The 23795-nt window shown below is 39.3% G+C and overlaps 1 protein-coding gene across 1 annotated transcript in view; it reads right to left on the bottom strand.

Moving 5' to 3' along the window:
* The window catches only part of PKP1 (plakophilin 1), a 127863-nt gene that overhangs the window by 62104 nt on the left and 41964 nt on the right, over window positions 1-23795 (bottom strand). Inside the window, exons 3-4 of the mRNA XM_073561061.1 lie at window positions 20950-21407; window positions 11904-12051 (exon numbers count right to left, since the gene is read on the bottom strand). Of these exons, the coding sequence (XP_073417162.1) occupies window positions 11904-12051; window positions 20950-21407 (606 nt within the window). The remainder of the gene's footprint in view (window positions 1-11903; window positions 12052-20949; window positions 21408-23795) is intronic.

Below are 23795 nucleotides of genomic sequence, written 5' to 3'. Positions count from 1 at the left end.
TACATTTCAGAGGGGACTTGTACAGACAATAGACATTACAGCATAATAATAATCACATAGATCATAACAGATACCAAGAGGAATGAGGGTCCTGCTCGCAAGCTTACAGTCTATGAGGAAAAAGGTAGACACGAAAGGTGGGTGGTAACAGTTGCCCTGATTGTATGGACCAGCCATAATGTTAAGTGTGCAACAGTACAGACACAGAGTAAAAGTTTTTTAAAACATAAAAAAATATAACATTCAAATAAAGATTCAATAAACATTTGTTTATCTGGAGTAACTCTGCCTCCCTTATTAGTGAGAGGACCAGTCAGGGGTTTCATCTGAAACATGTATTTCAGAGATTTAGATGGAAACTTGATGTAATTGGTGATCTTAGAGCAAATGATAAATGTGAACTGATCCAAAATGTTCTGTACCCCAATATGCCACCGATCCACGTTAATGGTAGCATAAAGGCTCTGGAAAAGTGACATGGCTCCCATCAGAAGAAACCCTTAACATGGTTCCCATCATGAATCCTGCCAGATCTCCCACATCCAATGCCTCCCTTCTATCTTAGCCTGTTATGATTGAGTCACCGTAGGAGGCAAAAATAGAAATGCTAGCTAAGTCCAGAAAACCAGAGAAGTTGGCAGCTATCGGATTGCAGACCCCTGAACCTATCAACACAACTAGCAGTAGCCGTGGGGGGCTCCTACGATGCCCTAGGCCCCTCGATCACAGCCGGAGGACTACATAGCCTAAAGACAGAAAGGGAAATCTAAACTGCCCCAGAGCAGACCCCAAAGTAAAAGGCAGCCCCCCACATATAATGACGGTGAAGCAAGAAGAAAGAACAAAACACAGACAGAAAGATAGACTGAGCAAAGATGGGGCCCACGCTAGCGTAGATAGGAAAGGACAGGAAGGCTGCTGTCTGCAATCCGTGAAAACCCCTATGAAAATAAGAGCCAACAAACTGACAGTAAAAAAGGCCCTGAAGATGCTAGGCTTCAAAAAGCTATGTCAGTACTCAGGAATATTCTGAAGACAGAGCAACAGGCAAAAGGAGATTCAGCTCACCCCAGCAGGGAATGGCAGAATGCAGAAAAGCAAGGAAAACAAAACACTAATGCAAAAAGGCAAAGCAGAAATCTTAGCTTTAGATGAGCAGGAATCAGACTGGTTTCCTAGAAGTCCACAGAGAAATCACCCGCAGGCCAGAAGGGCGTCAGCAGCCTTATATCCAGTCATCAACTCCACTCAGCCAGTCATCATCATCATCCCCAGATGTTTGACAATCAGGCTCACTACCTTTCTTCACCAGAAGAGGGAGTTCCCCGGGCCTCAGTAGTGAAGGGGAAAATGAACTCACAACATTAGCCCCTCAATGTGCCTAAACCGCAGTTAGCATCCACATGTTTACCATTAATGTAGTGAAGAAAGCCCACTTACTTTACAGGTACATGTCTCCAGAAGCACAATATCACGCTGCTGCGATGCAGGTTGGTGCAGGCTCCACAAGATGGCAGTACAGTGGAAGCAGGACTGCACCTAAACAGAGCTGGCCTGCAGTGCAGCAGCAAGGCTACCACAGGTGGCAGCAGAGTAGTCGAACTAGCTAGGTCAAAACCTAGACTGTAGCGCAGTACCAAAGGAATAAGCAAACTCACGGTCAGGGACAAGCCAGAGAATCAGCAACGGTCGGAAGCGGATAAGACAAAAGACAGGGGCAGTTCAGGATGCAAGCCAAGTCAAAACCAGGGAGTCAGTACACTAAAGGGAAACACTGAGTCAGGACGGGAATAGGGGAAAACAGAGACACGGAATCAGGTAGCAAACGTAGCAGGACAAACCAGAGTCAGCTACAGCAGCCCTAGGCAGGAACTATAACCGACATCACCTGCAGGAAGCAGCGGAGATAAATAGCAAACCTGAACCCAGACTGAGGCTGAGAAAGGTTAACCCTTTCATGACCAGACCGGGAAAAAGGGAAAACAGGACTCAAACCCTGGTCTGGATCATGACACACAAGCTGGACATTAAAATGTACTGGGCACTTCAGTGCATTGGGGACTGCTATGGCATATTTGCAAATCTCACTGTGTAACTCCCACTGTGTGTTTGTTTCTGGAAAACACGCATAGGTTCAAAATAGTCACTACCCCATAGATGAATTCCCAGAGGGGCATACTTTTCCAAAAAGTGGTCACATGAGAGGGGTTTCTGCTTTTCTGGCACTAAGAAACTTTGCAATTAGAGTCTGCAAATTATTCTAGAAAAATTTGTGCCACAAAAAGTCAAATAACACTTCTTCTCTCCCGAGCCCTGCTGTGTGGCCTAAAAGTTTTGTCCAGCCACATCAAATGGTATGAAATTCTGTGACATCTTTGTGGTGTCAATATCTTCACTGCATCACTAGCCCTACCGTGTGCGCAAACTGTTTTTTTCACCACATATGTATATACTCAACTACCACATATGCATAACAAAATGGGTAGTCCATTTTCTACTGTAACCCTCGTCAAAATGAAAAATTTGGAGCTAAAGCAACATTTTAGTGAAACACACAATTTTATAATTATTTCTGTGAAGCACTTGAAAGATTATCAACCTTCCTGAATGGGGTTTTGAATACCTTGAGAAGTGGAGTTTTACTATAGGGTCTTGTTTGGGGGCTTAAAATAATATATAGAACCTTCAGAGTCAGTGATTATTTCTCCAAAATATTTGGAATAACCTCTCTGCCAAGTTCCTTAAAGAAAACTTGTCAGAAGGATTGTGCTCAGTAAAGCACAGACACTGTCAGGTTGATGCTGTTATATTGATTAAAATGATTCCTTATGTTGATGAAATCCATCTTATGGTTGTTGTTTAATCTGTACTTGTAGTTTTCAGTTAATGAGATTCATGCTTCAGGGCAGCCTGTGAGCAGGGCCAACCTGACAGTGTCTGTAGTTTACTGAGCACAATCCTGTTGACAGGCTTGCTTCAAAAACTCTGTACAAATGTACACTTCCTCCATTTTGTAAAGAATTCTTACTTTGCAGCATTTTTCCACACCTGTCAAAAACTTTGAGACACAGACACATGTGTGTATATACAGTATATACAGCTCTGGCAAAAATTAAGAGACTACAGTACTGCAAAATTTTCAGTTTGTCTGATTTTTCTTTATAGGTATATTTTTGAGTAAAATGTAAATTGCTCTTTTATTCTATAAACTACTGACAACATGTCTTCGAATTTCCAACTAAATTTTGGATTTATTTTCAGAAAATGAGAAATGGTCCAAAGAACAAAAAATGCAGTGCTTGCAGACCTCAAATAATGCTAAGAAAACAAGTCGATAATCATTTAGAAACAACAATACTAATGTTTTAACTCAGGAAGAGTTCAGAAATCAATATTTTGTGGAATAACCATGATTTTTAATCACAGCTTTCATGCGTCCTGGCATGCTTTCCACCAGTCTTTCACACTGCTTTTGGGTGACCTTATGCCACTCCTGGTACTAAAATTTAAGCAGTTCTTCTTTGTTTGATGGCTTGTGACTATCCATCTTCCTCTTGATTACATTCTAGAGGTTTTCAATGGGATTCAAGTCTGGAGATTGGGCTGGCCATGACAGGGATTTGATGTGGTGGTCCTTCATCCACACATTGATTGACCTAGCTGTGTGGCATGGCACATTGTCCTGATCGAAAAACCAATCCTCAGAGTTGGGGAACATTGCCTGAGCAGAAGGAATCAACAGTTTTTCCAGGATAACCTTGTATGCGGCTTGATTCATAGATCCTTCGCAAAGATTAACCTGTCCAATTCCAGTGTTGCTGAAGCATCCCCAGAAGACACTGTGGCTTGTACGCCTCTGCAGGTCTCCATCTAACCACTAGACAACCAGGTGTTGAGCAAAGCTGAAAATTAGACTCATCAGAGATTACCTTACTCCAGTTCTCTATGGTCCAATCTTTATGGTCTTTGGCAAGCTTCAGCCTGGCTCTCCTTTGCTTCTCATTGATGAAAGGCTATTTTCTATGTTTACATGACTTGAGCCCTGGCTCTAGGAGCCTGTTACGAACTTCTTGCCGTGCACTTCACCCAGCTGCCATTTGCCATTCCTTTTGTAGGTCACTTGATGTCATCCTGCAGTTGCTGAGTGACATTTGAATAAGATAACATCATACGGGTCAATGGAGAGTGGTTTTTGCCCTCCGCCGGTCTTTAGCTTTGTTGTCCCCAATGTCTGCTGCTTGACCTCGTTGTAATGGACTGCCATCTTAGAAATTTTAAGGATGGAGGTAACATGACGCTCACTGTATCCCTCTGCTAGTAAAGCCAGAATTGAGCCCTTCTTTTCCTCACTTAAGACTTTTTTTTTCAACTCCTTTGGCTTGGTTAAAGGTTATTTTTTCATTCCTATTACTTTTGGGATATAACTAGCACTTGTTTTGCCATCCAGCTTGTCCTATTGCAAGATAATTGTGAACACCACAGCAGGGTTTTTTATACTTTCCCTTGTTAAATAAGATTTGGTTAAGGTGATCACCTAATCAGAAGCACATTAAGTTGAATGAGGTGTACTCTGGATGGAATTCAACTGACACTGGAATGGAATGGCTGTCAGACTTGTAGAGAAGTTGATTTTTTTAAAACTGTGCAGTGATCTCTTAATTTTTGCCAGAGCTGTATATACATAATTTGACAAAAATTTAGAAAAATTCACAATTTTTTAACTTGGAATTTTTATGCCACAATAAATAATCATAACGCACAAAAGAATTAAGAAATAACTTTTACCACATGTCTACTTTATGTCAGCATCTTTTTTGAAACATGTTATTTTTTTAAGGAATTTAGAAGGGTTAAAAAATTTGCAGTAATGTTTCATGATTCCAACCACATTTAAAAATACTATTTTTTAGGATGAATTATTAGGCAAATGAGTATTTTGATCACATCATCCTTTTTACACATGTTGTCCTACTGCAAGCTGTATAGGCTTGAAAGCCAACTGTCAATTCTGTAAATCAGGTGATTTGCATCTCTGTAATGAGGAGGGGTGTGGTCTAATGACATCAACACCCTATATAAGGTGTGCTTAATTATTAGGCAACTTCCTTTCCTTTGGCAAAATGGGTCAGAAGAAAGATTTGAAGGACTCTGAAAAGTGAAAAATTGTGAGATGTCTTGCAGAGGGATGCAGCAGTCTTGAAATTGCCAGACTTTTGAAGCGTGATCACCGAACAATCAAGCTTTTCATGGCAAATAGCCAACAGGCTCGCAAGAAGCGTGTTGATACAAAAAGGCGCAAAATAACTGCCCATGAATTGAGGAAAATCAAGCGTCAAGCTGCCAAGATGCCATTTGCCACCAGTTTTGCCATATTTCAGAGCTGCAACGTTACTGGAGTATCAAAAAGCACAAGGTGTGCCACTATCAGGGACATAGCCAAGGTAAGGAAGGCTGAAAAATGACCACCTTTGAACAAGAAACATAAGATAAAATGTCAAGACTGGGCCAAGAAATATCTTAAGACTGATTTTTCTAAGGTTTTATGGACTGATGAAATGAGAGTGACTCTTGATGGGCTAGATGGATGGGCCCGAGGCTGGATCAGTAAAGGCCAGAGAGCTCCACTCTGACTTAGACGCCAGCAAGGTGGAGGTGGGGTACTGGTATGGGCTGGTATCATCAAAGATGAACTTGTGGGACCTTTTCGGGTTGAGGATGGAGTGAAGCTCAACTCCCAGACCTACTGCCAGTTTCTGGAAGACACCTTCTTCAAGCAGTGGTACAGGAAGAAGTCAGTATCGTTCAAGAAAAACATGATTTTCATGCAGGACAATGCTCCATCACATGCATCCAAATACTCCACAGCGTGGCTGGCCAGTAAAGGTCTAAAAGAAGAAAAAATAATGACATGGCCCCCTTGTTCACCTGATCTCAACCCCATAGAGAACCTGTGGTCCCTCATAAAATGTGAGATCTACAGGGAGGGAAAACAGTACACCTCTCGGAACAGTGTCTGGGAGGCTGTGGTGGCTGCTGCACGCAATGTTGATCGTAAACAGATCAAGCAACTGACAGAATATATGGATGGAAGGCTTTTGAGTGTCATCGTAAAGATAGGTGGCTATATTGGTCACTGATTTTTTTTGTTTTGTTTTTGAATGTCAGAAATGTTTATTTCTAAATTTTGTGTTGTTATATTGGTTTACCTGGTGAAAATAAACAAGTGAGATGGCTATATATTTGGTTTTTATTAAGTTGCCTAATAATTCTGCACAGTAATAGTTACCTGAAAAAACAGATATCCTCCTAAGATAGCCAAATCTAAAAAAACCCACTCCAACTTCCAAAAATATTAAGCTTTGATATTTATGAATCTTTTGGTTGATTGAGAACATAGTTGTTGTTCAATAATAAAAAGAATCCTCTCTAATACAACTTGCCTAATAATTCTGCTTGCAGTGTGTGTATATATATATATATATATATATAACAATAGAGGCAGATGCTGGATGTGTAGCATAGCCATCATCTTCTAGAAATTATGCAGGCTCACCTACATCATATGATACATCATATGCTGGAAAGGCATTAAAAACATTTTAACCCCTTTCCTGCAATGGACGTAATATTCCGTCCATGTGACCTGGGACCTGAGTCCCATGGACGGAATATTATGTCATAGTGATCAGCGGCGCCCACGTGGTGAGCGCAGCTGATCGTGGCCGGGTGTCAGCTGATTATCACAGCTGACACCTGGCACAATGTGTCAGGGGCGGTCACGGACCACCCCGACACGTTAACCCCTTGCACACCGCGATCAAACACGATCGCGGTGTACCGGGTTTAAAGGGAAGCATCGGCAAAGAGGGGGCTCCCTCCATGCTTCCCTGAGCCCCCCATAGCAGCGCAATGTGCAGCGCTGCTGCGGGGGGCTCCATCCCTGCAGGTCCCCAAATCCAAGATGGCGACGGGGACCTTCGGGGGCCTGCAGGGAGCTGACTTCCTCAGTGCCTGCAAAGCACAGGCATGAGGAAGTCTGCGTCTATGCCTGTTACAGATCGCTGATCAGCAATCTGTCACAGGACAGTGATGTCCCCCCTGGGACAACCTAATAAAGTTAAAAAAAAAAAAACTGTAAAAATAATTTTAAAAAAATCGAAATAAATTAAAAAAATAAAAAATATTCCCTAATAAATTCATTTTTTGGAAATAAAAAAAAACCAATAAAAGTACACATATCTGGTATCGCCATGTCCGTAACGACACGCCTTATAAAACTGTCCCATTAGTTAACACCTTTAGCAAACCCCTTAAAAAATAAAAATAAAAAACGAAGCAAAAAATAATGATTTATTATCATACTGCCGAACAAAAAGTGCAATAACGCACGATCAAAAAGACGCATATAAATATCCATGGTACCACTGAAAATGTCATCTTGTCCCGCAAAAAATGAGCCACCACACAACGTAATCAGCTAAAAAATAAAAAAATTATAGCTCTCAGAATAAAGCGATGCAAAAATAATTATTTTTTATATAAAATGGTTTTCATTGCATAAAATCGCTAAAACATAAAAAAAGACATAAATGAGGTATCGCTGTAACCGTACTGACCCGAAGAATAAAACAGCTTTATCAATTTTACCACACGCAGAACGATGTAAACGCACCCCCCAAAAGAAATTCATGAAATGCTGGTTTTTGTTCATTCTGCGTCCCAAAAATCGAAATAAAAAGCGATCAAAAGATGTCACGTGCCTGAAAATGATACGAATAAAAATGTCAACTCGTCAGGCAAAAAATAAGACCTCATATGACTCGGTGGGTCAAAATATTGAAAAATTATAGCTCTCAATATTTTGTGATGCAAAAACTATTTTTACAATAAAAAGCGTCTTTTAGCATGTGACAGCTGCCAAATATAAAAACCGCCATAAATAGTAAATCAGAACCCCCGTTATCACCCCCTTAGTTAGGGAAAAATAATAAAATTAAAAAAATGTATTTATTTCCATTTTCCCATTAGGGTTAGGGTTAGGGCTAGGGCTCGGGTTAGGGCTAGGGTTAGGGTTAGGGCTAGGATTAGGGTTAGGGCTGAGATTAGGGTTTTGGGTGTGTTGGGGTTAGGGTTGGGGTTAGAATTGGGGGATTTCCACTGTTTGGGCAAATCAGGTGCTCTACAAACGCAACATGGCATCTGATCTCAATTCCAGCCAATTCTGCGTTGAAAAAGTCAAATGGTGCTCCTTCCCTTCCAAGCTCTGCCATGCGCCCAAACAGTGTTTTACCCCCACATATGGGGTATCAACCTACTCAGGACAAATTGCAAAACAACTTTTGGGGTCCAATTTCTCCTGTTGCCCTTAAGAAAATAAAAAATTGGGGGCAAAAATATCATTTTTGTGGAAAAAAATATGATTTTTTTTATTTTCACGCCCGGGCGTTATAAACTTCTGTGAAGCACTTGGGGGTTCCAAGTGTTCACCACACATCTAGATAAGTTCCGTGGGTGGTCTAGTTTCCAAAATGGGGTCACTTGTGGGGAGTTTGAATAGTTTAGGCACATCAGAGACTCTCCAAACGCACATGACACCCGCAGACCATTCCATCAAAGTCTGCATTCCAAAACGTCACTACTTCCCTTCCGAGACCCGACATGTGCCCATACAGTAGTTTTCTCCCACATATGAGGTATCAGTGTACTCAGGACAAATTGGACAACAACTTTTGGGGTCCAATTTCTCCTGGTACCCTTGGGAAAATAAAAAAATTGGGGACTAAATGATCATGTTTGTGGAAAAAATAAAAAAAATTTATTTTCACGCCCGGGCATTATAAATTTCTGTGAAGCACTGGGGCGTTCAAAGTGCTCACCACACATCTAGATAAGTTCCTTGGGGGTCTAGTTTCCAAAATGGTGTCATTTGTGAGGGGGTTCCGCTGTTTTGGTACATCAGGGGCTTTCCAAATGCGACATGGTGTCCGATCTCAATTCCAGCCAAAAACGTCAAATGGCGCTGCTTCCCTTCCAAGCTCTGCCATACGCCCAAATAGTCATTTACACCCACATATGGGGTATCAGCATACTCAGGACAAATTGCACAATAACTTTTAGGGTCCTGTTACCCTTGGAAAAATAAGAATTGAGGGTAAAAAGATCATTTTTGTGGAAAAAATATGATTTTTTAATTGTACGGCTGTTCGTTATAAACTTCTGTGAAGCCCTTGGGGGTACAAAGTTCTCACGACACATCTAGACAAGTTCCTTGGGGGGTCTAGTTTCCAAAATGGTGTCATTTGTGGGGGTTTTCCACTGTTTAGGCACATCAGGGGCTCTCCAAACGTGACATGGCGTCCGATCTGAATTCCAGCCAATTTTGCATTGAAAAAGTCAAACAGCGCTCCTTCCCTTCTGAGCTCTGCCATGCGCCGAAACAGTGGTTCCCCCCCACATATCAGGTATCAGCGTACTCAGGACAAATTGCACAATAACTTTTGCTGTCCAATTTCTCCTGTTACCCTTGGTAAAATAAAGAAAATTGAACCTTAAGTATTTTTTTTGTGAAAAAAAGTTAAATGCTCATTTTTTAAATATAAAAAAAATTCATGTGAAGCACCTGAAGGGTTAATAAACTTCTTGAATGTGGTTTTGAGCACCTTAAGGGGTGCAGGTTTAGAATGGTGTCAATTTTGGGTATTTTCTATCATATAGACCCCTCAAAGTGGCTACAAATGTGATGTGGTCCGTAAAAATAAAATGGTGTTGCAAAAATGAGAAATCGATGGTCAACTTTTAACCCTTATAACTTCCTAACACAAAAAAATTTTGGTTCCAAAATTGTGCTGATGTAAAGTAAATATGTGGGAAATGTTACTTATTAAGTTTTTTGTGTGCCGTATCGCTGTGATTTAAGAGCATAAAAATTCAAAGTTGGAAAATTGCGAAATTTTCAAAATTTTCGCCAAATTTCTGTTTTTTTTTCACAAATAAACACAAGTTATTTGAATGAAAATTTTACCACTAACATGAAGTCACGAATCATGAAATCATGAATATGTCATGAGAAAACAATCTCAGAATCACCGGGATCCATGGAAGTGTTTCAGAGTTATTACCTCATAAAGGGACAGTGGTCAGAATTGTAAAAATTGGCCCGGGAGTTAACGTGCAAACCACCCTTGGTAGTGAAGGGGTTAAAATTGCAATTTTTCACAGCAGACACTGGGCGTTTTTAAATTCAAATTTCTTGTGCTTTCAGGAAATTTACATGTTGAATAGCAGAAATGATCAGACTTTGACCCTATCTTTTTTAATGAAGCCTCTAATGAGCTTGCACAAAGGTCATTGGGAAAGGAGGGGAAAGAGAAAGAACTATGAAATCACCTATCCTATTATATCTGTTAGATGTGTTCTTAGCTGTGTATATAAATGTTATCCGTTATTGTAACCCTGGTACCCTAATTCTTCCCGAAATGACAGGAAGTAAGTGTCTATAAAAACGTCCCAGTGACCAGCGTTTTGTTGGGTTGTTTTTTAATACAGATCCCAATGTAAAAAAAAATATTGACAATTTATTTTTAAATACTTGTAACATAAAACCTGATTTGAACTATAAGACATTTTGTCGTGACACATTCTGTTTGAGAGACAACATTATTAAAAAAAGAATTCTGTTTTTAGTAAGAAAATAATACTAAGTTCATAGTTAGAGATTGTCCGCTACTTTTTCATTGATGATGTCTGATTGATGGCCGCAGTAGGGTATTGGACATTCGCCTCCTATTGATTTGAATAGTCAGCAGACATGTAGTACCCTGCAGCAGCCACTATTAGAAGAAGGAGCAGCTCTGCAATTGAACATCTATGGCCAGCGGCCACCGACAATGAGAGCATCTGTTCAACAGGGGTTCTGGCTGTTGAACCCTGACAGATGCGAGATTGTTGACCTATCCTAAGGAAAAAGTAGTGGACAACCTCTTTAAGCATCCTGCCATCTTAGTTTTACATTCTGTGCACGGCCCAATACACACTCAGCATCCTTATTTAACTGATGCAGATTTTAAGATCTCTGCTTACAGCTTTGGCCTGGAGCCATAATTATTCACTTTTATCTGTTTTGGTTATGTTATGGACACACAGATAAATAGTTTGATACAGTACAGTTACTAAAGATCTTCTAATAAAATGAGGCTTAGGACAGTCCACACGAAAAAGGAATAAGATGGCACACACTGTCAAAAGGGTTGTCCACTATTCGGACAATCCTTTCTCATTCCGCATTTTTCCCACTTTTTAAAATTACAACAATGGCATAACAGTGTGACGTCACGTGAACCTTATGGCCAATCAGCGGCTGCTTCAATCTTCCTGCCTTCAGAAAAATTGCTAACATCCAGAAGAAGTGAGAGCTGCTGCTCTCTCTCTTCCTCCGGGTCTATGTTATGTGTCTGAAGGCAGGAGATTGAGACAGACGTGGATTGGCCGTACGGTTCACGTGACGTCACACTGTTATGCCATTGCTGGGAATAGCTTGAGGTGAGTATAGGTGTTGTCATTTTAAAAAGAGGAAAAATATGTAATGAGAGCCATTGCTGACAGCACTGGAATGGTACAAACATCGGAGGTGAGTATAAGTTTTATTATTTTTTATTATTTTAAAAGGGGGAAACATACGGATTGAGAAGGGGTTGTCCAAGTAGTGGAGAACTCCTTTAACTGAAATGGAGCATAGATCGTGAAAGCCATAGGGGTTTGATACAGAATGTATATTGAAAAATTATTAATATTATTATTCAATTTTCATTATACAGAGAACTATTATTTCATTTTTTTTACTGAAACAATAATGTTACATCTGTTTTCTCTACGCTTGGTTATGTCAACTAGTGCACAAGACATACCAGAGTTTTTGCATTCTCATCTTGATAGCAAGCATGCTGTATGTAGTTTGCTCCCATCGCCTGGTATTTAGCATTATTTCCGGCAATAAATTCCATTGCTCTTTCTAAGGTCATAGAACCTCCATCAAACTCATCTTGGGAATCCATCCTGCGATAAGAGACATAAATAAATAGGATCTGAAAGTGCTGTGACTAGTGTTGAGCATTCCGATACTGCAAATATCGGGTATCGGCCGATATTCGCTGTATCGGAATTCCGATACCGAGTACCGATATTTTTTCAATATCGGATATCGGAATCGGAAGTTCCCATAATGCAATGAGCCACTGTTGTGGCTCTGATTGGCTGCCGAAATGACGTCATCATGATGCGCGGTCTGTGCGCATCATGATGCGCCGTCAGTTCGGGCCTTCCGGGGGGGGTCTGTGCCGACTGCCCGGGGGTCTGTACCGGCCTGCCCGGGGGTCTGTGCCGACTGCCCGGGGGTCTGTGCCGACTGCCCAGAGGGGGCTATGCCGACCTGCCGGGGGGCTGTGCCGGCCTGCCGGTGGTCTGTGCCGACTGTCCGGGGGTCTGTGCAGGCTGCGGGGGTCTGTGCAGGCATCGTCCGATGGGACTACAAGTCCCATCGGGCGATGCCTGCTACAATGACAGTGATTGACACATTAGCCAATGATGGGACAGTAGTAGTCCCATTATCCGGCTAATGTGTTGAATGTAAAAAAAAACAACATACTACATACATGCTACATACATACTACATACATGCTACATACATGCAACATACATACTACATACATACTACATGCTGCATACATGCTACATACATACTACATGCTACATACATACTACATACATACTACATACATGCTACATACATACTACATACATGCTACATACATGCAACATAAATACTACATACATGCTACATACATACTATATACATGCAACATACATGCAACATACATACTACATACATGCTACATACATACTACATACTACATACATGCTACATACATGCAACATACATACTACATACATGCTACATACATGCAACATACATACTACATACATGCTACATACATGCACCATACATACTACATACATGCTACATACATACTACATGCTACATGCATACTACATACATGCTACATACATGCAACATACATACTACATACATGCTACATACATGCAACATACATACTACATACATACTACATGCATGCTACATACATGCAACATGCATACTACATATATACCACATGCATGCAACATGCATACTACATATATACCACATGCATGCTACATACATACTACATACATGCTACATACTACATACATGCTACATACATGCAACATACATACTACATACATGCTACATACATGCAACATACATACTACATACATGCTACATACATGCAACATGCATACTACATATATACCACATGCATGCAACATGCATACTACATATATACCACATGCATGCTACATACATACTACATACATGCTACATACATACTACACACATGCTACATGCTACATACATACTACATACATGCTACATGCATACTACATACATGCTACAAACATACATGCAACATACATACTACATACATGCTACATACATACTACATACATGCTACATACATGCAACATGCATACTACATATATACCACATGCATGCAACATGCATACTGCATATATACCACATATATACTACATGCATGCAACATACATATATACTACATGCAACATGCATACTACATATATACTACATGCATGCAACATACATACTACATATATACCACATGCATGCAACATGCATACTACATATATACCACATATATACTACATGCATACTACATATATACCACATGCATGCAACATACATATACACAACATATATACTACATGCATGCAACATACATATATACAACATATATACTACATGCAACATACATACTACACATATACTACATGCATGCAACATGCATATAGACTACATGATACATACTACATATATACTACATGCATGCAACATACATACTTTATACATACTACATATATACTACATGCATGCAACATACATACTTTATACATACTACATATATACCACATGCATGCAACATACATATATACAACATAGATACTACATGCATGCAACATACATACTACATATATACCACATATATACTACATACATACTACATATATACCACATGCATGCAACATGCATACTACATATATACTACATATATACTACATGCATGCAACATGCATACATACTACATATATACCACATGCATGCCACATACATACTACATATATACTACATGCATGCAACATACATATATACTACATGCAACATGCATACTACATATATACTACATGCAACATGCATACTACATATATACTACATGCATGCAACATACATATATACTACATACAATACATTCATACAATACATACATATAGACATACAGTACATATAACAGAGTACATACTCACCATCACTTGTCACTTTGTTCCCCGAAGCCATTGTCATCTATGGAATAAATATTAAAATAACAAACCACCAATATACTTACCCCTCATCCGCAGAAGTCCACGAGTATCCCACGACAATCTTGCGTGGAGAACAGTAGCATCAGCTGATGCTACCATTCTCTACGGGCTCCAGGAATCCAATGACGGGAGGTAGGTATCCTTCCGCACTGTATTCCTCTGCCACAGTAAAAAAAAAGTCCCTAGTCTCACTTTATGGCAAAAGCTGCATGGGAAATTTCTCACACAGCCATGCCATAAAGTGAGACTAGGGACTTTTTTTTACAGTGGCGGAAGGATACCTACCTCCCGTCATTGGATTCCTGGAGCCCGTAGAGAATGGTAGCATCAGCTGATGCTGCTGTTCTCCATGCAAGATCATCGTGGGACACTCGTGGACTTCTGCGGATCAGGGGTAAGTATATTGGTGGTTTGTTATTTTAATATTTATTCCATAGATGACAATGGCTTCGGGGAACAAAGTGACAAGTGATGGTGAATATGTACTCTATGTTATATGTACTGTATGTCTATATGTATGTATTGTATGAATGTATTGTATGTAGTATATATGTATGTTGCATGCATGTAGTATGTATGTAGTATGTATGTATGTTGCATGCATGTAGTATATATCTAGTATGCATGTTGCATGTAGTATATATGTAGTATGTATGTATGTTGCATGCATGTTGTATATATGTAGTATGCATGTTGCATGCATGTGGTATATATGTCGTATATATGTATGTTGCATGCATGTAGTATATATGTAGTATGCATGTTTCATGCATGTGGTATATATGTCGTATATATGTATGTTGCATGCATGTAGTATATATGTGGTATATATGTAGTATGCATGTTGCATGCATCCAGTATATATGTTGTAAATATGTAGTATGCATGTTGCATGCATGTGGTGTATGTAGTATGTATGTTGCATGCATGTAGTATATATGTAGTATGCATGTTGCATGCATGTGGTATATATGTAGTACATACGTATGTTGCATGCATGTAGTATATATTTAGTATGCATGTTGCATGCATGTGGTATATATGTAGTATATATGTATGTTGCATGCATGTAGTATATATGTGGTATATATGTAGTATGTATGTTGCATGCATGTAGTATATATGTTGTATATATGTAGTATGTATGTTGCATGCATGTAGTATATATGTATGTTGCATGCATGTAGTATATATGTTGTATATATGTATGTTGCATGCATGTGGTATATATGTAGTATGCATGTAGTATATATGTGGTATATATGTAGTATGTATGTTGCATGCATGTAGCATATATGATGTATATATGTATGTTGCATGCATGTAGTATATATGTTGTATATATGTATGTTGCATGCATGTGGTATATATGTAGTATGCATGTAGTATATATGTGGTATATATGTAGTATGTTGCATGCATGTAGTATATATGTATGTTGCATGCATGTAGTATATATGTGGTATATGTGTAGTATGCATGTTGCATGCATGTAGTATATATGTTGTATATATGTAGTATGCATGTTGCATGTAGTATATATGTAGTATATATGTATGTTGCATGCATGTGGTATATATGTAGTATATATGTAGTATGCATGTTGCATGCATGTAGTATATATGTAGTATATATGTTGCATGCATGTAGTATATATGTGGTATATATGTAGTATGCATGTTGCATGCATGTAGTATATATGTAGTATATATGTATGTTGCATGCATGTAGTATATATGTAGTATGCATGTTGCATGCATGTAGTATATATGTAGTATGTATGTTGCATGCATGTAGCATATATGTAGTATGCATGTTGCATGCATGAAGTATATATGTAGTATGTATGTTGCATGTAGTATATATGTATGTTGCATGCATGTAGTATATATGTGGTATATATGTAGTATGCATGTTGCATGCATGTAGTATATATGTTGTATATATGTATGTTGCATGCATGTGGTATATATGTAGTATGCATGTAGTATATATGTGGTATATATGTAGTATGTTGCATGTAGTAAATATGCAGTATATATGCATGTTGCATGCATGTAATATATATGTAGTATATATGTATGTTGCATGCATGTGGTATATATGTAGTATGCATGTAGTATATATGTGGTATATATGTAGTATGCATGTTGCATGCATGTAGTATATATGTTGTATTTATGTATGTTGCATGCATGTAGTATGTATGTTGCATGCATGTAGCATGTATGTAGTATGTATGTTGCATGTATGTAGTATGTAGCATGTATGTAGTATGTATGTTGCATGTATGTAGTATGTAGCATGTATGTAGTATGTATGTAGCATGTATGTAGTATGTATGTAGCATGCATGTAGTATGTATGTAGCATGTAGTGTGTATGTAGTATGTATGTTGCATGTATGTAGCATGCATGTAGTATGTATGTAGCATGTATGCAGTATGTATGTAGCATGTAGTATGTATGTAGTATGTATGTTGCATGTATGTAGCATGTATGTAGCATGTAGTATGTATGTTGCATGTATGTAGCATGTATGTAGCATGTATGTAGCATGTATGTAGTATGTATGTATGTTGCATGCATGTAGTATATATGTTGTATGTATGTAGAAGGCGGTAATTCGCCGAAACGCGTAGTCTGAGAGGCTAACCCCCCCCTTCCCCTAATCTATTTATCTACTGTCCAGAAGTGTGGATTTATTTTATGATGGACTTTAATAACAAAAATTTTTGCTAATGCAAGAAAAAACTTTTTAAAATTTTGCATCCTGGATTTTGTCCGCTGGAGTTTAAAGTTACATTTTTTCATGTAGTATGTATGTAGCATGTAGTATGTATGTAGTATGTATGTTGCATGTATGTAGCATGTATGTAGTATGTATGTAGCATGTAGTATGTATGTAGTATGTATGTTGCATGTATGTAGCATGTATGTAGTATGTATGTAGCATGTAGTATGTATGTAGCATGTATGTAGCATGTAGTATGTATGTAGTATGTATGTTGCATGTATGTAGTATGTATGTTGCATGTATGTAGCATGTATGTAGTATGTATGTAGCATGTATGTAGTATGGTTTTTTTTTTACATTCAACACATAGGCCGGATGATGGGACTACTACTGTCCCATCATTGGCTAATGTGTCAATCACCGTCATGGTAGCAGGCATCGCCCGATGGGACTTGTAGTCCCATCGGACGATGCCTGCACAGACCCCCGGACAGTCGGTACAGACCACCGGCAGGCCGGCACAGCCCCCCGGGCAGTCGATACAGACTCCCGGGCAGTCTGCACAGACCCCTGCAGCCTGCACAAACCCCCGGGCAGTCGGCACAGACCCCCGCAGCCTGCACAGACCCCCGGACAGTCGGCACAGCCCCCCGGCAGGCCGGTACAGCCCCCCGGCAGTCCGTACACACCCCCCGAGAGGCTGTACAAGGACAGAAAAGGGTTTTTCTTATTCCGATACTGGAAGTCCCATAGACTTGAATGGGACTTCCGGTATCGGAATTGGCGATACCTGATACTTTTTTCGTATCGGGCCGATACCATCCGATCCGATATTTTAGGGTATCGGATGGTATCGCTCAACACTAGCTGTGACACATAATAGTTACAGCAGGTTGGTTGGCACTTCTGTTTCCCATCTCAAACAATAATGGGATACAATCGTAAGTTGTTCTTATGGTGCAGGAGATTCTTATAAAATCTGGAAATATATTAAGAAATGTATCCAATTTCCAGTAAGAAAAAATAAAAGGTTACACTCATTCAATGGTGATATTCTTCTTTTATCAACTTCAATACATTAAAAAAGTGCCAGGCAACATGAAATAATGATTAGCAGGAAGCTTCTCAGGCAAAGACGATTTTACGCCCCTCAGACGCAACCACAAGTCAGTGGCGTGAAACAGCCGGTGCCTGAGATGCATCCTGCTAATTGTCTCTGTATATTGTCTGGCATGTTTTTTAATGGATTGAAGTTAATAAATGAAGAATAACACTACTGATGAGTGCGTTTTTTGTTTTTCCTTACTGGTGTTTAGATGCACTTGTTTTTATTCAGTAGGGCACCACCATTATTGGCTATTGTTGTACATGAGTTACTATGAGGCTTGCAGTGATTTGAGAGACAGTGCTGAATGTATGCAACACTGATGGTAAAGGCTCATGAAGCAGAAGACCGTAGTTTCAGTTTGAGTGTGATTTGTCAAACATCGGATCGTACTCACACCAATGAAATAACACAGGGAAAAGTATTGAACACGCTTATTGAAATTTAAAACTTCACGCAAAATCATTTGTTGGTGATGACAATTTCAAGATGCCTCCTGTATGGAGAAACTAGTTGCATGCATTGCTCAGGTGTGATTTTGGCCCATTCTTCAACACAGTCACTCTTCAAATCATGAAGATTCTATGGGCTCCTTCTATGAACTCTGAGCTTTAGATCATACATTTTCTGTTGGATTCAGGTCAGGTGATTGGCTGGGCCATTCTAGCAGCAATATTCTCTTTATCTGAAGTCACATGAAAGTTTCCTTAGCTGTGTGTTTGGGATCATTGTCTTGCTGCAATGTCCACTCTTGTTTTATCGTCATCACTCTAGTAGATGGCAGCAAATTTTTATCAAGAAAGTCTCAGTACATTTGTCCATTCATCCTTCCTTCAATTATATGAAATTTGCCAGTACTGCATGCTGAAAACAGCACCACATCATGATGTTCCCACCTCCAATCTTCACTGTTGGTATGGTGTTTTTGGGGTGATATGCAGTCCTTTTTGACCTCCAAATATGGTGTGTACTATGGCATCCAAAGAGTTCAATTTTGGTCTTATCTGACCAAACTATATTCTCCCAGTATTTCACAGGCTTGTCTAAATATTGATGAGCAAACTGTAAATGCACTTGAATATGCTTTTTGTTTGGTAATAGAGTCTTGTGTGGTGAGAGTGCAAACAGGCCATGGAGATTGAGTACATTACTTATTGTTTTCTTTGAAACAATTGTACCTGCTGATAGCAGGTCTTTCTGTAGCTCTCCACAGGTGTCCCTTGGCTCTTGGGCAACTCGACTGATAATTATTTTCACTCTTCTGTCTGAAATCTTGCGGGAGCACCTGGTCGTGGTCAGTTTATGGTGAAATGATGGCCTTTCCACTTCTGGATTATGGTCCCAAACAATGCTCACTGGAACCTTCAGTAGTTTAAAGGGAACCTATCAGCAAGATTGTGCACAGTAACCTACAGACACTGTCAAGTCAGCACCGTTATACTGATTAAAATGATACCTTAGTTGATGAAATCCATCTTGTGGTTGCTGTTTAATCTTTATTTTCAGTTTTGAGTTAATCATGTGTTCATGCTTCGGGACAGACCTGTGGGGGGTCTTCATGTGGTGCTCTGATTAGCTAGTCATAATGAAGACTGCTGGCAGGTCAATGATCCCTCAGTGACCTGCTCCCTAGTTAACATAATGAATATTACATATACATACTGAAAAAAACTCTTCTATAGGCAGGTGCCAGCCGTGGAACCTGTACTGCAGCATAATCGCATGTGTTCTTTGTTTTTAATTAATATGGTTGAGGTTATCTTGATATTAAAAAAAATAAATGTTTAAATGGTGTCTGCCATGCCTGTGCAGTAGCACTATCGGAGTATATAGAGGTGATCCAATAGCTGCTACTGCACAGGCACCGGCAGTGCCATCTTGCTAAAGAAGAAAAAAAATAAGAATAGCTGATCAGAGCACCACATTAACTCAAAGCTGAAAATAAAGATTTAACAACAACCACAAGATGGATTTAATCAACCAAGGTATCATTTTAATCAGTATAATGGCGCCATCCTGAGAGTGTCTGTAAGTTACTGTGCACAATCCTGCTGATAGGTTCTCTTTAAAAATTCTTCTGTAAACAATGCCATCAGTATGTTTTGAAACAATAAGGTTGCAAAGGTTTTGAGACAGCTCACTGGTTTTACCCATCATGATAAGTTTCTTGTGTGGAACCTTGTTAATGAGACACCTTTTCATAGGCCATCAGTTGAATCAGCTGATATTATTTTTCACTAAGTGGCAGAATTACTTTGTAATTACTGATATATTTCAGATGGTGTCATGACTCTCCATGGCTTTTTGCACCTCTTTTTATTTATGTGTTTAATACTTATTCCCTGTACCATTTCTCATTATTATACGTAAGTTAATTTATTTATTTATGGACATCTATGTTCTGATTTCTTTTACTGAATGGATTGGATCGGTTATTACAGACATCTGATGAGAATTTCATGTCAATAGCACCTTTAGGAATATATTTACTTAGAAAATAGGTGACATATTCAATATTTATTTCACGCACTGTGTAAATACAGTATATGTAAAATATAGTGTATACTGTATATAATGTCAAATAGTGTAAGTGTAGAACAGCATAAAGGTATTACAGTAGCTATTTTCTGCTTACTAACCTGGATGGTGCCTGCGTGCCTACATAATTTTCTTGCTTTTGACTATAACACCCATCGTTTCTCTGCATTGTGCCGTGAACCTGCTGATATGTTTGCCGCTGTGTAGCTGAGATGGAAGATGGGGTACGTGCTGCTGGAACACTCGTTTGCTTCCATGGCTGTGAACTTTGGTGACTGTAAAAACTTGAGTTCTGGACACCCCCCCTTCCAGACCATTGCTGCTGAGAATAATGGTTCTGCGCATAATAGGGGTTTTGGCGTTTCAGTGTAGCTTTGTGATTTTGAACTGTAAGGTCATTCTCACTTTGACTTGTCTTCAAGGTTTGTATTGGGCCATAATCATTTCCTGGACCAATTGGACTTCCCAAAGATATATACTGTTGTTTTCCCCAGTTGTCGAATTGGCTTTGTGAGCTAAACCGCTTGTTCTCCTTCTTCATAGTACCATTGTAATGAGGCTGCACAAAAATAGAGGAGAAAAAAAGAAGTAAAGATTAAAGGTTATTTTCTCTTCTTCTAAGTAAAGAAAACAAAGTCTGGTTTTGTTTTTAATGTTGCTAGCTCTCAAAATATTCCTTACCATAAGCCTTGACAATGTCAACTGATGATAAAACATACATGACAAATTAAATATTGTAAAATTTGATATCAAACCAATGACAAAAGACCATAAGTTCTACGTTACATTACATCATGAATATGTAGTTGCAAATCAATATGACTCCTAGTCATGACACCAGTTTCAACTCTATTTAAAGCTGCTCATTGCGCAGTATCACAGTTCCTTACCTCCAGCACGGATGTGCTTTCCCCTAAGCGGTGCTCATGTTCAGCCTACACCGTGCTGATTTGGACTATGTCGTGGGAACAGCATGAACAGTTATTACTACTTATGACTTCTGCCTCAATATGATCAGTGTCCTCCATTTACAGCTCCAAGGAGCCATTTGTTTTTTCAGTATGAGGCTGTGTGCACACGCTGCGGATTAGGTGCGGATTCATCCGCGCGGATTTTGTAAAATCCGCGGGTGAAACCGCAGGTCAAAAGACCTGCGGTTTTACCTGCGGATTGCTCTGCGGTTTTGCCCTGCGGTTTTTCATCTCCTCAATGGAGGAGATGGCAAACCGCAGCAGAATCCGCAGAAAGAATTGACATGTCAATTCTTTCTGCGGATTGAAAACCGCAGATAATCCGCGCGGAAAATTCCGCACCGTCTGCATTGCGGTTTTTGATTCCCATAGGGAATCATGGTACTGTACACCGCAGTAGAAACTGCTGCGGGTCCGCAGCGGCCAAAACTGCTGCGGAAGCGCAGCAAAATCCGCAGCGTGTGCACACAGCCTTAGAAATATATCTCTTTTTTCCTGCAATATTGATTAATATACAGTATATTTCTCGGATTGAGTGGTAATTCACAAGTCTAAGGTTCCAATTGGTGCTTATGTGTACAAATCTGTGATATAGATGTACATCCTCCACAATATATTTTTGCTGTTCTTGTATGCAGAGATATTTAATATTGTGTACAGTTTAATATCATGTACAAATCATTATTACCATGTAAATTAATAGCATTAGAGTGAGTTTGTATTAGAAAAGTTTTTTCTGTTTGCTCCGGTATCCCTCCTTGATGTGATTCCTTCAACTGCCTGATTGGTTAGGGGGTCTTTTAGGTACCCCAATTGGATTCCAAAACAAAAGAGAGAGGACAAATCCTGTGGGTCTCGAGAGGCATACACAGAAGTCATAGGGCTAAAATCACACATATTTTCTTTACTTTTTACAGCTTACATTTATTGTGCTCTTGGATTGGCAGAGACTGCAGAGTATAAGGAATATTACATTTGCAGAGAAGTTATTTTGTTCTCTGCACATCCAAGTAAAGTAGTAAAATCCACGCAAATAGGCGAATTCAAATTTTGTCTGATCCGTTCATCTCTGGTCATTATGTGTGTATTTTTTTCCTGAAGAAGGTGAATTTCCCAAAATGCATTAATGTCCTGTGATGTAACTGATTGTATGATTTTTTTTAATGGGGGTGGATCAATCATGCTTAGGGGTTGTGTTGCAGCCAATGGCAAGGGGAACATTTTTTAAGAGGGAAGAATGGATTCAATGAAATGTCAACAAATTCTTGATTCAATCATAACACCATCTGTAAAAAAAAAGGTGAGGATGGATAATACAAATAGATAATGATCCTAAATACAAGTCTAAATCTGCAATAGCCTACATCAAAAAGTGCAAGCTGAAGGTTTTACAATGCCTCTCACAGTCCCCTGATCTGAACATCATTGAAAATCTGTGGCTAGACCTCAAAATAGCAGTGCATGAAAGACGACCCAGGAATCTCACAGAACTAGAAGAATTTTCCAAGGAAGAATGGATGAAAATCCCTCAAACAAGAATAGAAAGATACTTAACTGACTACAAAAAGTGTTTACAAGCTGTGATACTTTCAAAAGGGGGTGTTATTACGTACTAAACTTTTGCAAATGCAAATCACTAAGGAGACGGATAAAAAGTCAGCACTATCCCACCTTTGCTAGCACTACAGCAACAAACAGCCTTTACAGTTGTATGACATGATTGACAGAAGGTTTTATCAGTCACACTGGGCCAACATGAGGCAGATGAACAGAAGGATCACTTATATGTGTCCTTTCTTCAGCAGATACTCTGAACTTTTGGTCTGCAGACTGGATCAGTAGCTAGGACTGGCCTAAGTGAAGAATCAGCCGTTATGCAATCTAGTAAAAAACAGGAAGAAATGTAAAAATGGACAGGAAGAAACCATAAGAAACAGAAGATATTCACAAGACATAATAAACTTGAAGTGCTAGAA

The sequence above is a fragment of the Dendrobates tinctorius genome, unplaced genomic scaffold (genome assembly GCF_039654945.1).
Source record: "Dendrobates tinctorius isolate UK_male_01 unplaced genomic scaffold, ASM3965494v1 ptg000312l, whole genome shotgun sequence".
NCBI lineage: Eukaryota > Metazoa > Chordata > Amphibia > Anura > Dendrobatidae > Dendrobates > Dendrobates tinctorius.
The sequence above is the reverse complement of the archived record's forward strand: the minus strand, read 5'-3'. Positions and strand labels throughout refer to the sequence as shown.